The 12,689-nt window shown below is 37.4% G+C and overlaps 1 protein-coding gene across 1 annotated transcript in view; it reads left to right on the forward strand.

Moving 5' to 3' along the window:
- Window positions 1–12,689, forward strand: part of CNTNAP2 (contactin associated protein 2) — a 1,413,967-nt gene that overhangs the window by 498,212 nt on the left and 903,066 nt on the right. The window contains exon 9 of the mRNA XM_040259921.1: window positions 6,711–6,817. Coding sequence (XP_040115855.1) covers window positions 6,711–6,817 — 107 coding nt within the window. The remainder of the gene's footprint in view (window positions 1–6,710; window positions 6,818–12,689) is intronic.

Below are 12,689 nucleotides of genomic sequence, written 5' to 3' on the forward strand. Positions count from 1 at the left end.
CACAACATCTCTCTGGGTCATCCCTGTGTACCAGCCCCAAGCATGCCATATCCTGCATCAGACATAGACTGGCCATTCGATTCTTACATGATATTATACATGTTTCAATGCCATTCTCCCAAATCATCACACCCTCTCCCTCTCCCTCTGAGTCCAAAAGTCCGCTATACACATCTGTGTCTTTTTTGCTGTCCTGCATACAGGGTCATCATTGCCATCTTCCTAAATTCCATATATATGTGTTAGTATACTGTATTGGTGTTTTTCTTTCTGGCTCACTTCACTCTGTATAATCGGCTCCAGTTTCATCCATCTCATCAGAACTGATTCAAATGTATTCTTTTTAATGGCTGAGTAATACTCCATTGTGTATATGTACCACAGCTTTCTTATCCATTCATCTACTGATGGACATCTAGGTTGTTTCCATGTCCTGGCTATTATAAACAGTGCTGCAATGAACATTGGGGTACATGTGTCTCTTTCAATTCTGGTTTCCTCTGTGTGTATGCCCAACAATGGGATTGCTGGGTCATAAGGCATTTCTATTTGCAATTTTTTAAGGAATCTCCACACTGTTCTCCATAGTGGCTGTACTAGTTTGCATTCCCACCAACAGTGTAGGAGGGTTCCCTTCTCTCCACACCCTCTCCAGCATTTATTGCTTGCAGATTTTTGGATCTCAGACATTCTGACTGGTGTGAAGTGGTACCTCATTGTGGTTTTGATTTGCATTTCTCTAATAATGAGTGATGTTGAGCATCTTTTCATGTGTTTGTTGGCCATCCGTATGTCTTCTTTGGAGAAATGTCTATTTAGTTCTTTGGCCCATTTTTTGATTGGGTCGTTTATTTTTCTGGAATTGAGCTGCAGGAGTTGCTTGTATATTTTTGAGATTAGTTGTTTGTCAGTTGCTTCATTTGCTATTATTTTCTCCCATTCGGAAGGCTGTCTTTTCACTTTGCTTATGTTATCCTTTGTTGTGCAGAAGCTTTTAATTTTAATTAGATCCCATTTGTTTATTTTTGCTTTTATTTCCAGAATTCTGGGAGGTGGATCATAGAGGATCCTGCTGTGGTTTATGTCGGAGAGTGTTTTGCCTATGTTCTCCTCTAGGAGTTTTATAGTTTCTGGTCTTACATTTAGATCTTTAATCCATTTTGAGTTTATCTTTGTGTGCGGTGTTAGAAAGTGATCTAGTTTCATTCTTTTACAAGTGGTTGACCAGTTTTCCCAGCACCACTTGTTAAAGAGATTGTCTTTACTCCATTGTATATTCTTGCCACCTTTGTCAAAGATAAGGTGTCCATATGTATGTGGATTTATCTCTGGGCTTTCTATTTTGTTCCATTGATCTATATGTCTGTCTTTGTGCCAATACCATACTGTCTTGATGACTGTGGCTTTGTAGTAGAGCCTGAAGTCAGGCAAATTGATTCCTCCAGTTCCATCCTTCTTTCTCAAGATTGCTTTGGCTATTCGTGGTTTTTTGTATTTCCATACAAATCTTGAAATTATTTGTTCTAGTTCTGTGAAAAATATCGCCGGTATCTTGATAGGGATTGCATTGAATTTGTAAATTGCTTTGGGTAATATGCTCATTTTCACTATATTGATTCTTCCGATCCATGAGCATGGTATATTTCTCCATCTATTAGTGTCCTCTTTGATTTCTTTCATCAGTGTTTTATAGTTTTCTGTATATAGGTCTTTAGTTTCTTTAGGTAGATATATTCCTAAGTATTTTATTCTTTTTGTTGCAATGGTGAATGGAATTGTTTCCTTAATTTCTTCTTCTACTTTCTCATTATTAGTGTATAGGAATGCAAGGGATTTCTGTGTGTTGATTTTATATCCTGCAACTTTACTATATTCATTAATTAGCTCTAGTAATTTTCTGGTAGAGTCTTTAGTGTTTTCTATGTAGAGGATCATGTCATCTGCAAACAGTGAGAGTTTTACTTCTTCTTTTCCAATTTGGATTCCTTTTATTTCTTTTTCTGCTCTGATTGCTGTGGCTAAAACTTCCAGAACTATGTTGAATAGTAGTGGTGAAAGTGGGCACCCTTGTCTTGTTCCTGACTTTAGGGGAAATGCTTTCAATTTTTCACCATTGAGGATAATGTTTGCTGTGGGTTTGTCATATATAGCTTTTATTATATTGAGGTATGTTCCTTCTATTCCTGCTTTCTGGAGAGTCTTTATCATAAATGGATGTTGAATTTTGTCAAAGGCCTTCTCTGCATCTATTGAGATAATCATATGGTTTTTATTTTTCAATTTGTTAATGTGGTGAATTACATTGATTGATTTGCAGATGTTGAAGAATCCTTGCATCCCTGGGATAAAGCCCACTTGGTCATGGTGTACGATCTTTTTAATGTGTTGTTGGATTCTGATTGCTAGAATTTTGTTGAGGATTTTTGCATCTATGTTCATCAGTGATATTGGCCTGTAGTTTTCCTTTTTTGTAGTATCTTTGTCAGGTTTTGGTATTAGGGTGATGGTGGCCTCATAGAATGAGTTTGGAAGTTTCCCTTCCTCTGCAATTTTCTGGAAGAGTTTGAGTAGGATAGGTGTTAACTCTTCTCGAAATTTTTGGTAGAATTCAGCTGTGAAGCCGTCTGGACCTGGGCTTTTGTTTGCTGGAAGATTTCTGATTACAGTTTCAATTTCCGTGCTTGTGATGGGTCTGTTAAGATTGTCTATTTCTTCCTGGTTTAGTTTTGGAAAATTGTATTTTTCTAAGAATTTGTCCATTTCTTCCAGGTTGTCCATTTTATTGGCATATAATTGCTGATAGTAGTCTGTTATGATCCTTTGTATTTCTGTGTTGTCTGTTGTGATCTCTCCATTTTCATTTCTAATTTTATTGATTTGATTTTTCTCTCTTTGCTTCTTGATGAGTCTGGCTAATGGTCTGTCAATTTTATTTATCCTTTCAAAGAACCAGCTTTTGGCTTTGTTGATTTTTGCTATGGTCTCTTTTGTTTCTTTTGCATTTATTTCTGCCCTAATTTTTAAGATTTCTTTCCTTCTGCTAACTCTGGGGTTCTCTAATTCTTCCTTTTCTAGTTGCTTTAGGTGTAGAGTTAGGTTATTTATTTGACCTTTTTCTTGTTTCTTGAGGTATGCCTGTATTGCTATGAACTTTCCTCTTAGCACTGCTTTTATAGTGTCCCACAGGTTTTGGGTTGTTGTGTTTTCATTTTCATTCGTTTCTATGCATATTTTGATTTCTTTTTTGATTTCTTCTGTGATTTGTTGGTTATTCAGAAGCGTGTTGTTCAGCCTCCATATGTTGGAATTTTTAATAGGTTTCCTCCTGTAATTGAGATCTAATCGTAGTGCGTTATGATCAGAAAAGATGCTTGGAATGATTTCGATTTTTTTTGATGTGAACCAAACTTTCAAGTTAGGACATGCTCTGAAACAAATTATACATTTCCTGTGACCTACTAAAATAATGAGTTCACCAGAGCAAGAGTCTGGATTTAAGACTATAATTGTAGGTAGGAATAATTGATATCACTTGTAGTGAAAGAGATGTTTTCTCTGAAATTATTTCGGTTCTTTGGTGTAAATTCCTAACGTTGAGTTCATCCATCCCTTCAGCCTGTCAATAGGCATTTACTGAATGGACTACACATCTTGTCACGCTATGAAACAAAAAATCAGAATCCCTCACTGAAGAATCTCACACTTTAGAAGAGACTGATGCTCAGATAATGACTAAACAATGTGATAATGGTATATCGTGCCAGAGTGTGTGTACATCATTGCTTTAGCTGTGTTCTACTCTTTGCGACCCTATGGATTGTATCTGTCCATGAGATTCTCTAGGCGAGAATACTGGCGTGGGCTGCCAGGCTCTCCTCCAGGAGATCTTCCCAACCCAGGGATGAACCCTAGGCCTCTTGAGTCCACCTGTATTGGCAGGTGAACTCTTTACCACTAGTGACCACCTGTGAAGCCCAATGGCATATTGGACATAAATAGATGGTTCCATAAGAGGGTGAGAGAAAACATAACTAATTAGGAACAGGGAAGCTTGGTTAATTCATGTTTTGTTTTGCTTGGTAACTGGTCCTAACATTTTTTTTAATGTAGTGATAAAATATTATGGTTTGAAATATATTATATTTGAATCAACTTGATATAGAAATAAAACGTTTATCACCATTAAGAATTAAAATGCTAGTAATCAACATAGGGGTATAATGTCAATTTAAAAATATAAATTTTAACAAACATTAATAATATTACACTTTTATTTGAATAAAAGATCTCTTTTAAAGAAATTCTTAATACTGAATTTTAGAAATATTCGGTTAATCTCACTTGACTATTACATGGTTCTTGTGTGGGTGTGTGTGTGTGAGTGCACACCAATCTTTTTATTTTAATCATTTTGACATAGATTTTCTCATTTGTATGTTATTTAGAGCACATTTAGATTCCAACAAGGTTTTCCTTTGAGACATAGTACACTCTGTACTACTTCCCCCTGAATTAATTGATATAATGAGCTGATGTAAATTACTTTCACTATTAGCCTAAGCTATTATTAAACATAACAAATTAGAAGGTAAACATACCATACAAAGGCATTTAAGTACTGAAATCCCAAATTAAGTATCACGGATGATTTTTAGCTTTATGTAATGTTGGGGTGTCTGTACCTTTGCTTCCTCCCATGGTCTGGAGAATCAGGACTATTGTATAAGAATGCCTTCGACTGAGGTCTATGCTTGCTCACCTGTAGAGGGAAGTTACTATGGCAACAGCCCTGAACAACCCCAGAGCACCTACCCACTGATCATGGTTCTGCCTCCTCCTTGCTGCTTTCTTGAGTCCTCTGCTGGGAACAGTTTTCAACATTTTAATTATAAAATATGCAAGTCCTCTTTTAAGGCACAAATGAAAGGCTATAAACTTTATTAGACCCTTTATTTATATTTTACCCATAACTACTCTAGTCTCCACATTGCTGTAACATTTCATATGCTTTGATGACTCATTAAATTCATCTTGGTATTGCCTTTTGCATCAATCTTATCTCCCACCTCCATGTAAGTTACAGGGTCTTTGGAGGAGAAACACTCTTGGAGCCTGAATAACACCTAGTTCAAATTCAGATGGAATATAAGTGCCTATTAAATATAGAGTGAATTTTCCATCCCACCTCATAAAAGTCCATCATTATCCTCTTCCGATGCTGTATTTTCCCTTCATAATGTCCTTCCTCTCATTTTCTTCTCTTACAGTCTGTCTATTCATTGAGGCTTCACTAGAAGCAGTTTATTGTAAGCTAGATCCCTCATGTGAAATTCCATAGTGCATTACTAGTCCCTACCTCACGCCACTTTTTATTTCTACCTCATATGATGATTTTTGTGGATACAAGGTTTTACTTTTCTAGGCTTAAGCTCTTGAAAGGCAGCAAATAGAATCTGATTTATTTTCTGTTTCCCAGAGTGCTCAGTAATTGTTTGTTGCCTGATGAAATGTTTGTAAAGAGTTAGAGAGGAACAGCATTTCATGCCAAATTGGGCTATGCCCTGCTAGGGTAGTTTTAGGCATGGCTGATGGTAAATTAAGAACAGGGAATGGAGAATAGTATCTCTGAGGTCAGTCCTATTCTATTTTGCAGCAAGACACTACCAGGCTTTTATGATTATTGATATTTGAAGGATGTTTCTCTATCAACCTGTGACCCACTATTATGAGTTCTGCTTTTTTAATATGGGTGGACTTTTCTGCTTTAGATAGTTTCCCATTCAAATCTAGACATTTTTTGTGAATGCTAATACATAAGAAGAAAATAATTTGTGCTATTGAAACAGTTTTCCAGAGCAGATTCCAACTTAACTATGTCTAGGATACAGGCAAAGTATAAAATTGTGCCCTATAAGTTATGCTTTAGATATTCATAGCTTCTGCTTGTTGGCCCTCTATTTCTTGCTTATTAATTACCTACCTTATGAACATTATCTCCTAACCTCAAAACTATTTATCAGGTATGTATAATTACTTCATTTTTCACATGAGAATAGTGAAGCTTAGAAAGGTTAAATTACATTATCCCAATTGGCCATCAAGGAAATGCAAGAACAAAGATTTGAATACAAACCTGTACTTTTCCCCTATGTTATACTTGCTACCTTGTTATGTAGGTGGTTTTTCTTAGCCAGAAGGGCATAGGAGAAGGGGTAAGGAAGACTTAGAAATCTTTTCTTCAAGGCTAGTACATTCTATTTGTTATGACCATTTCAGAAACTCAAATTGCTGTTAAAAAAAAAAAAAAAGCCTTTCTGACTTGGTACTATTGGCTTTGATGAAGGATAGTACAGAAAACAAGATGGTTAATGTTTTTGTCTCTCACAAAATGTTTTGTCTCTCACTGTCTCTGTCTTTGTGCAAAAGAAAATAAAATGAATCTGTGATATGCAAATGAATCTCTCAACTGTTTGTTAATTTCTACTGTTTACTCAAAAATGGGAAACACCATGCCTGTGATACATCATCTTTTGTGTGTTTGGCACCTTCCGTCAGGAATCATATTAATCTGCTTAAACTAACAAGGATTAATTGCCTTGTTAAGGCAACCTGGCATTGAAATGATATATTGCCCAGACAGCTTGGAATTTGGCCACTCATAAATCTCATTTGCTTGTTGGTTTATTTCTGTTTGTCTCTTTCTCTGACAGATGTGTGCCCAATCACTGTGAGCACGGTGGGAAGTGCTCTCAAACCTGGGACAGCTTCAAATGCACTTGCGATGAGACTGGATACAGTGGGGCCACCTGCCACAACTGTGAGTGCCAATTTGTCTCACTTTAAACGTGTAATTGCATGAGAATCCCAGGTCTTCAGCTACGATTTTAAGCTCAACAACCTGAATAATCCACATAGTAAATCACTTGATTCTGAAGCACCCAGATTTCATTTTTTTGCTTTTCTAGAATAGTATTCAAGTTGTCAAAATATGTTCTCTCAAGCCTAACAACTCAAAAAGAAGTACCAGTGTTTCTGATGTTCTGTAAACACACAGTTGAGATGGGAATGCTGACCTTGTATGTGCCTCTGTGTGTCTAAGCTGTGTCTTTTCTGGATAGATTGTTTGGAAAGTTGTGTTATTGTGCTTTCTCTGACTGGATTCTCATTTACCAACTCATCAGAGAGGCAGACAGAGTGTAATTTGAACACTTAGTTTCTGGACAGTAGTGTCTCCTGCTCTTTTATGATTGTTTGGCCACACTTTTTAGATCATAAAAATGAGCTGGAAAGTGGAACAAAGTTGATTGGGGTTGTATATGTAAAGTAAAAGCACAAGACTATAATATTTGAAATATCGAAAACTAAAAAGTAGCATGCAAAAATGACTTTTAAAACACAATGTGCCTTGTTTTACATAACAGCTTCACCCTGAAAAGTTGTTTTTTTTAATTTTTGCAATTAAAATATTAAGGTAAATATTAACTTTATAATTGTAATGTTAATTTTCCAATAGTGCATAGCTGCTTGCCAAGCACTTTTGAAGACAGATTTGCCATAAAACATATACGTGAAAGGTCATCTGTTATGTAGTATGTGTGTGTGTGTGCATGTGTGTAAGAGGGAGTGAGGAAAGAGATTGAGTCATCTTCAATCTTTTCTCCATATGAAATCTAATATGTAAATCCTCTAATTACAGAGAATGCTTTCTCTTCATTTCACTTTTAGAAAACAATAACAAGCAAAATATTACTAGAGTTCTGGTGACAGTAAAAATGCAAAAGTGTTCTCTGATCCTCTTCATATCATTACTTATAGTAATGTTCAGTTCAGTTCAGTCACTCAGTAGTAATGTACAATCAGACGTTGTGTTCAGTGTATATTGTAATACCTCAACTAAGAAAAATATCTGTAATTTATTTTACTGCACTTATTAATTTATGAGGATATTTTTAAAAAAGAGACAAAAAAGAACCCTTAGAAAAATTAACATTAATAGATATACAAGACAGGTAAAACAGACACTTAGTAGATTCATTATCTATAAGGGATTATGTATAGGTATATAAAAATATTTCAATGAATAAAGAACAAAAATGATTGACATTAAAATTAATTAGAATAAAGGACTTATAACTAAAATTATATCCTTTCAGTCACATCAAAATATTAACTTTCAGCCTATGACATTCGTTGTATGATACCTGATGATGAATTAAGTAATTTTGATGAAACTGAGTATTTTCACTCCACTAGTAGAATGTATACAATGTGTTATATGTGCTATGAATACCACCTTTAACTACTACAACCTTGTTTCTTAAAAATGGAAATTCTAACTAAAGAAAATTGCTGGTGGTTGCAAGTGCTTCCTATCTCAGTGACCACTTTGCTGTTTAATGTAAAAACAAATAACTTTCTATAGCTGCTTATTTCATTGAATACACAGTACAGCCACCAGGGCAGCCCTTTAGCACATGTTAGCACTCAATAAATTATTGCCATTTCATCCCCTTGGAACAGTCATCCCTTTGCTTTGAATTTCTATACTAATAATTGTCACACAATCTGTCACATAATTTCTGCTGCTATTCATTGTTTGTTATCATTTCCGAGGCAGATTTGGGCTTGCAGTGAATGATTAGTTTCCTTTTTTTTTTTTATTTAAGAAGAATTGAATGACATTAAAGGTTGTTTGGTATGTCCTAGGCCTGTATCTGTTTATTTGTTGCTTATACATGGAGGAATTAATTTTCAAATAAATTCTATATGGGGCTCAGAGGATAGTCATTTACAAACCACTCCCTGGAGGAGTCAGGGTGTCATAATTTGAGTGAGGAAATCTCACAGGGAAAGCCACAGATGGCAAGAAAGAGATAAGAGTTTTTTTTCTTTTTCTTGTCCCCAAACTAAAGACGCTAGTTTATGCTGAAATGCAGATACATTGTTGCAGTTGTATGCATGCTAAGTCACTCCAGTCGGTCCGACTCTTTGCAACCTGTGGACTGTAGCCCTCCAGGGTCCTCTGCCCATGGGATTCTCCAGGCAAGAATACTGGAGTGGGTTGCCATGCCCTCCTCCAGGGATCTTCCTGATCCAGGGATCGAACACACCTCTCTTATGTCTCCTGCACTGGCAGGCATGTTCTTTACCACTACTGCCACCTCCTATGCAGGCATTCCACTCTCAGTAAATCTCTAAGCACTAAGTAGTAGCATATCAAGTCATAAGCCCATGATGCAAACAGTAGACTGGTCATATTAGATATTGATAGTCTATTTGCTTATGTTGACTTATTCCTCTTTTACTCCCTCAAAAGTATATGAATTTGTCTTTATTTTGAGCAAAACTTCATGATTATATTTACAGTCTTTTTCTATTTGTGAGGCAACTTAGATTGCCCTTTTCAGTCTCCAAGCTTACATTCTGATATATCAAATGCTTTTTATGATCTAATTATCATCCCATTTTTCACATGTGTTCTTTACACTTCATATTTATGGGTCTAGTTTGCATAAATTAATTCAGAAACCTATTCCTTATCTCGGGGCTTAGCAGATAATTTTTCTCATGCTGCTGAAGTTTCAGTCATTCTTACATACACAATTAATCCCCTATAGGGAACTGCCCTAAAAACTCCCAGGGTACCCTCAATAATATGAAAACTTGTGACTATTTTCACAAGTGCAAGAGGATATTTGACAAATACAAGCAATGTTTTGGGGTGGAACTCTGCAAGAATTGCTACATATCAGACCTTCATTCTGAGAGGAAATATTTTTCCAGATATCTTTTTATTAAAGGGAAGACTTTCACCTTGCCCAGATGGATAGACATGACTGTTTCCAGAGGAAGTAAGAGGAGGCAAACTAGATGGTGTATGGAGATCTCGTCCAGTTCTGAAATTGCGTGATTTCTGAATTCTGATATACTAAGAACCGGTACTGGTGTTGCCACAGAAGTGCAAAAGTAAATTTTTCAGTAGCCAATTTTAGAAGGAAAACTGAAAATTATAAGGAAACTATTCTAGGACTTCCCTGGTGGTGCAATGGATAAGAATCCACCTGCCGGTGGAGGGGACACAAGTTCCCTAGTCCAGGAAGATTCCAGATACCTTGGAGCAACTAAGCCTGTGCGTCACAACTACTGAGCCCATGTGCGACAGCTACTAACGCCCATGCACTCTAGGGCCTGTGCTCTACAACAAGAAAAGCCCCTGCGATAAGAAGCCCACCCACCGCAAGGAAAAGTAACCCTTGATCGCTGGAACTAGAGAAAGCCTGAGCACAGCAATGAAGATTTGGTGTAGCTCCCCCCGGGAAAACAAATAAGCAAATAAATAAAATAAATTAATTTTTAAAAGTAAACTATTCTACATGCTGTGTTCTGGAGCTATGACTCTGGGTCTATAAATTTGTAAACCATAAATTATACTGCACCTCATTACTGCACACATAAAAAGTGAAGTGCTTTTCAGTAGCTCACATCACGTTATTTATAATCCATGATGTCCATAAGTAACTTAACTCAAAGTGTAACTTTTAAAAAAGAAATTGTTCCTACCTGCTGAAAGTCACACTAACTTAGGGCATAAAATCCTAGACTTGTTGACACAAGGATATTTGAACCCACCATCCATTTGGAACTACCACAAATTTAGACACCAATGAAGACAATTTGGAATTTGAATTTTGCTACAAAAAAAAAAAAGCCTGGCAGTCATTGGGCAGATTAATGGCCTTGTGGAACTGGAATCCATCCTTCAGCTGTAAGTTCAGTTGGCTTACAAGGCAGAGTGAAGAAGTTTGCTTAAAGCTCAACATTCAGAAAACTAAGATCATTGCATCCAATCCCATCACTTGATGGCAAATAGATGAGGAAACAGTGGCTGACTTTATTTTTCTGGGCTCCAAAATCACTGCAGATGGTGACTGCTGCCATGAAATTAAAAGACGCTTACTCCTTGGAAGGAAAGTTATGACCAACCTAGACAGCATATTAAAAAGCAGAGACATTACTTTGCCAACAAAGGTCCATCTAGTCAAGGCTATGGTTTTTCCAGTGGTCGTGTATGGATGTGAGAGTTGGACTATAAAGAAAGCTGAGCGCTGAAGAATTGATGCTTTTGAACTGTGGTGTTGGAGAAGACTCTTGAGAGTCCCTTGGACTGCAAGGAGATCCAACCAGTCCATCCTAAAGGAGATCAGCCCTGGGTGTTCATTGGAAGGACTGATGTTGAAGCTGAAACTCCAGTGCTTTGGCTGCCTCATGCAAAGTGTTGACTCATTGGAAAAGACCCTGATGATGGGAAGGATTGGGGGCAGGAGGAGAAGGGGACGACAGAGGATGAGATGGTTGGATGGCATCACCAACTCAATGGATATGAGTTTGAGTAGACTCTGGGAGTCGGTGATGGACAGGGAGGCCTGGCGTGCTGTGGTCCATGGGGTTGCAAAGTGTCGGGCATGACTAAGCGACTGAACTGAAGTGAACTCAGTGTGACTATGTCTTTAAGCTGGGCTGTGGGCCATACTTGCCCTCCCTGTCTCCCCACTGGCCCCACTGGCTTCCTTTCAGCTTTGCATATGTGCCTTGCATCCTTGCACTATCCCCTCTCCCCTCCCACTACCACAACCGCAGGTCTTTTGCACGTCCTCTCTCTGCTTTGCTCAGTATATTCCTAGTCATCTTTGAGATGTCAGTTCAGTAGTCACCTTCTTGGGGAAGCTTTCCATGAAACTGTAATTAGGCCAAAACCTCTTATTTCAAGGACATATCTCTTCCTCTTACTATTAGTGATGGCTGTGGTTTTGCATTTATTATTTGCAATTCTTTAATAATGTCTGTCTTCTCTATTCAGCTTATACTACCTGAGAAAAGGTAGCACCAGGTTCTGTCCATGATTTTATCCCTAGAGTCCAGCCAGCCTATAATATGTGCTCAGTATTTTAAGGTTAACCAACTATTTTTGAGGCTGTCCAAATAAGTTATTTGTAATGGGCATTACTTATTTTTGTAAAATGCCAATTATATCCAAATATTGTGCACATTTAATAAACACCAGATTTTAAGCTGTAAAAAAATGTGCTCAATGAATGTGCACTGAATCCAAGAGTGAATAAATGGCAGAGAACACAAGAAGCATCAAGAGCTTTTTAAAATCAATGTCTTTTATCCAAGTTTATGGGGACTGTAAAGCTATGAAGAGAAAGTAAAGCAAAAGGAAAAAGAAAAAAAAAAAACAGAGAAACGAGCATAGAGAATAAAAGATGCACTAATTTAAAGCTGGGGACTTCCCTTGTAGCTCACTTGGTAAAGAATGTCTGAAATTCAGAAGATCTGAGTTCGATTCCTGGGTTGGGAAGATCCCCTGAAGAAGGAAATGGCAACGCACTCCAGTATTCTTGCCTGGAGAATTCCATGGACAGAGGAGCCTGATACCCTTTCACTTTGGTTAAGGAGGCGCCTAGACCCTGTGGAGGCATGGGTCAGCAGTAACCTTCCATGGGGACAGGGACTCTGGCTGCAGCAGACCTGGGAGGCCCAGCACGTGGCATAAGTCCTCTTGGAGGACATCACCGTTAGCGCCACAATAGTGCTGCTGAACAGACAACCCACAGACTGGAGAACAATTAGACCAAAGAAGATCTCACATTGTTACAAAAGTTCTAGGGCCCACAGCAGATTTCCCA

This window comes from Oryx dammah, unplaced genomic scaffold (assembly GCF_014754425.2).
Source record: "Oryx dammah isolate SB20612 unplaced genomic scaffold, SCBI_Odam_1.1 HiC_scaffold_18, whole genome shotgun sequence".
In the NCBI taxonomy this organism is placed as follows: Eukaryota; Metazoa; Chordata; class Mammalia; order Artiodactyla; family Bovidae; genus Oryx; species Oryx dammah.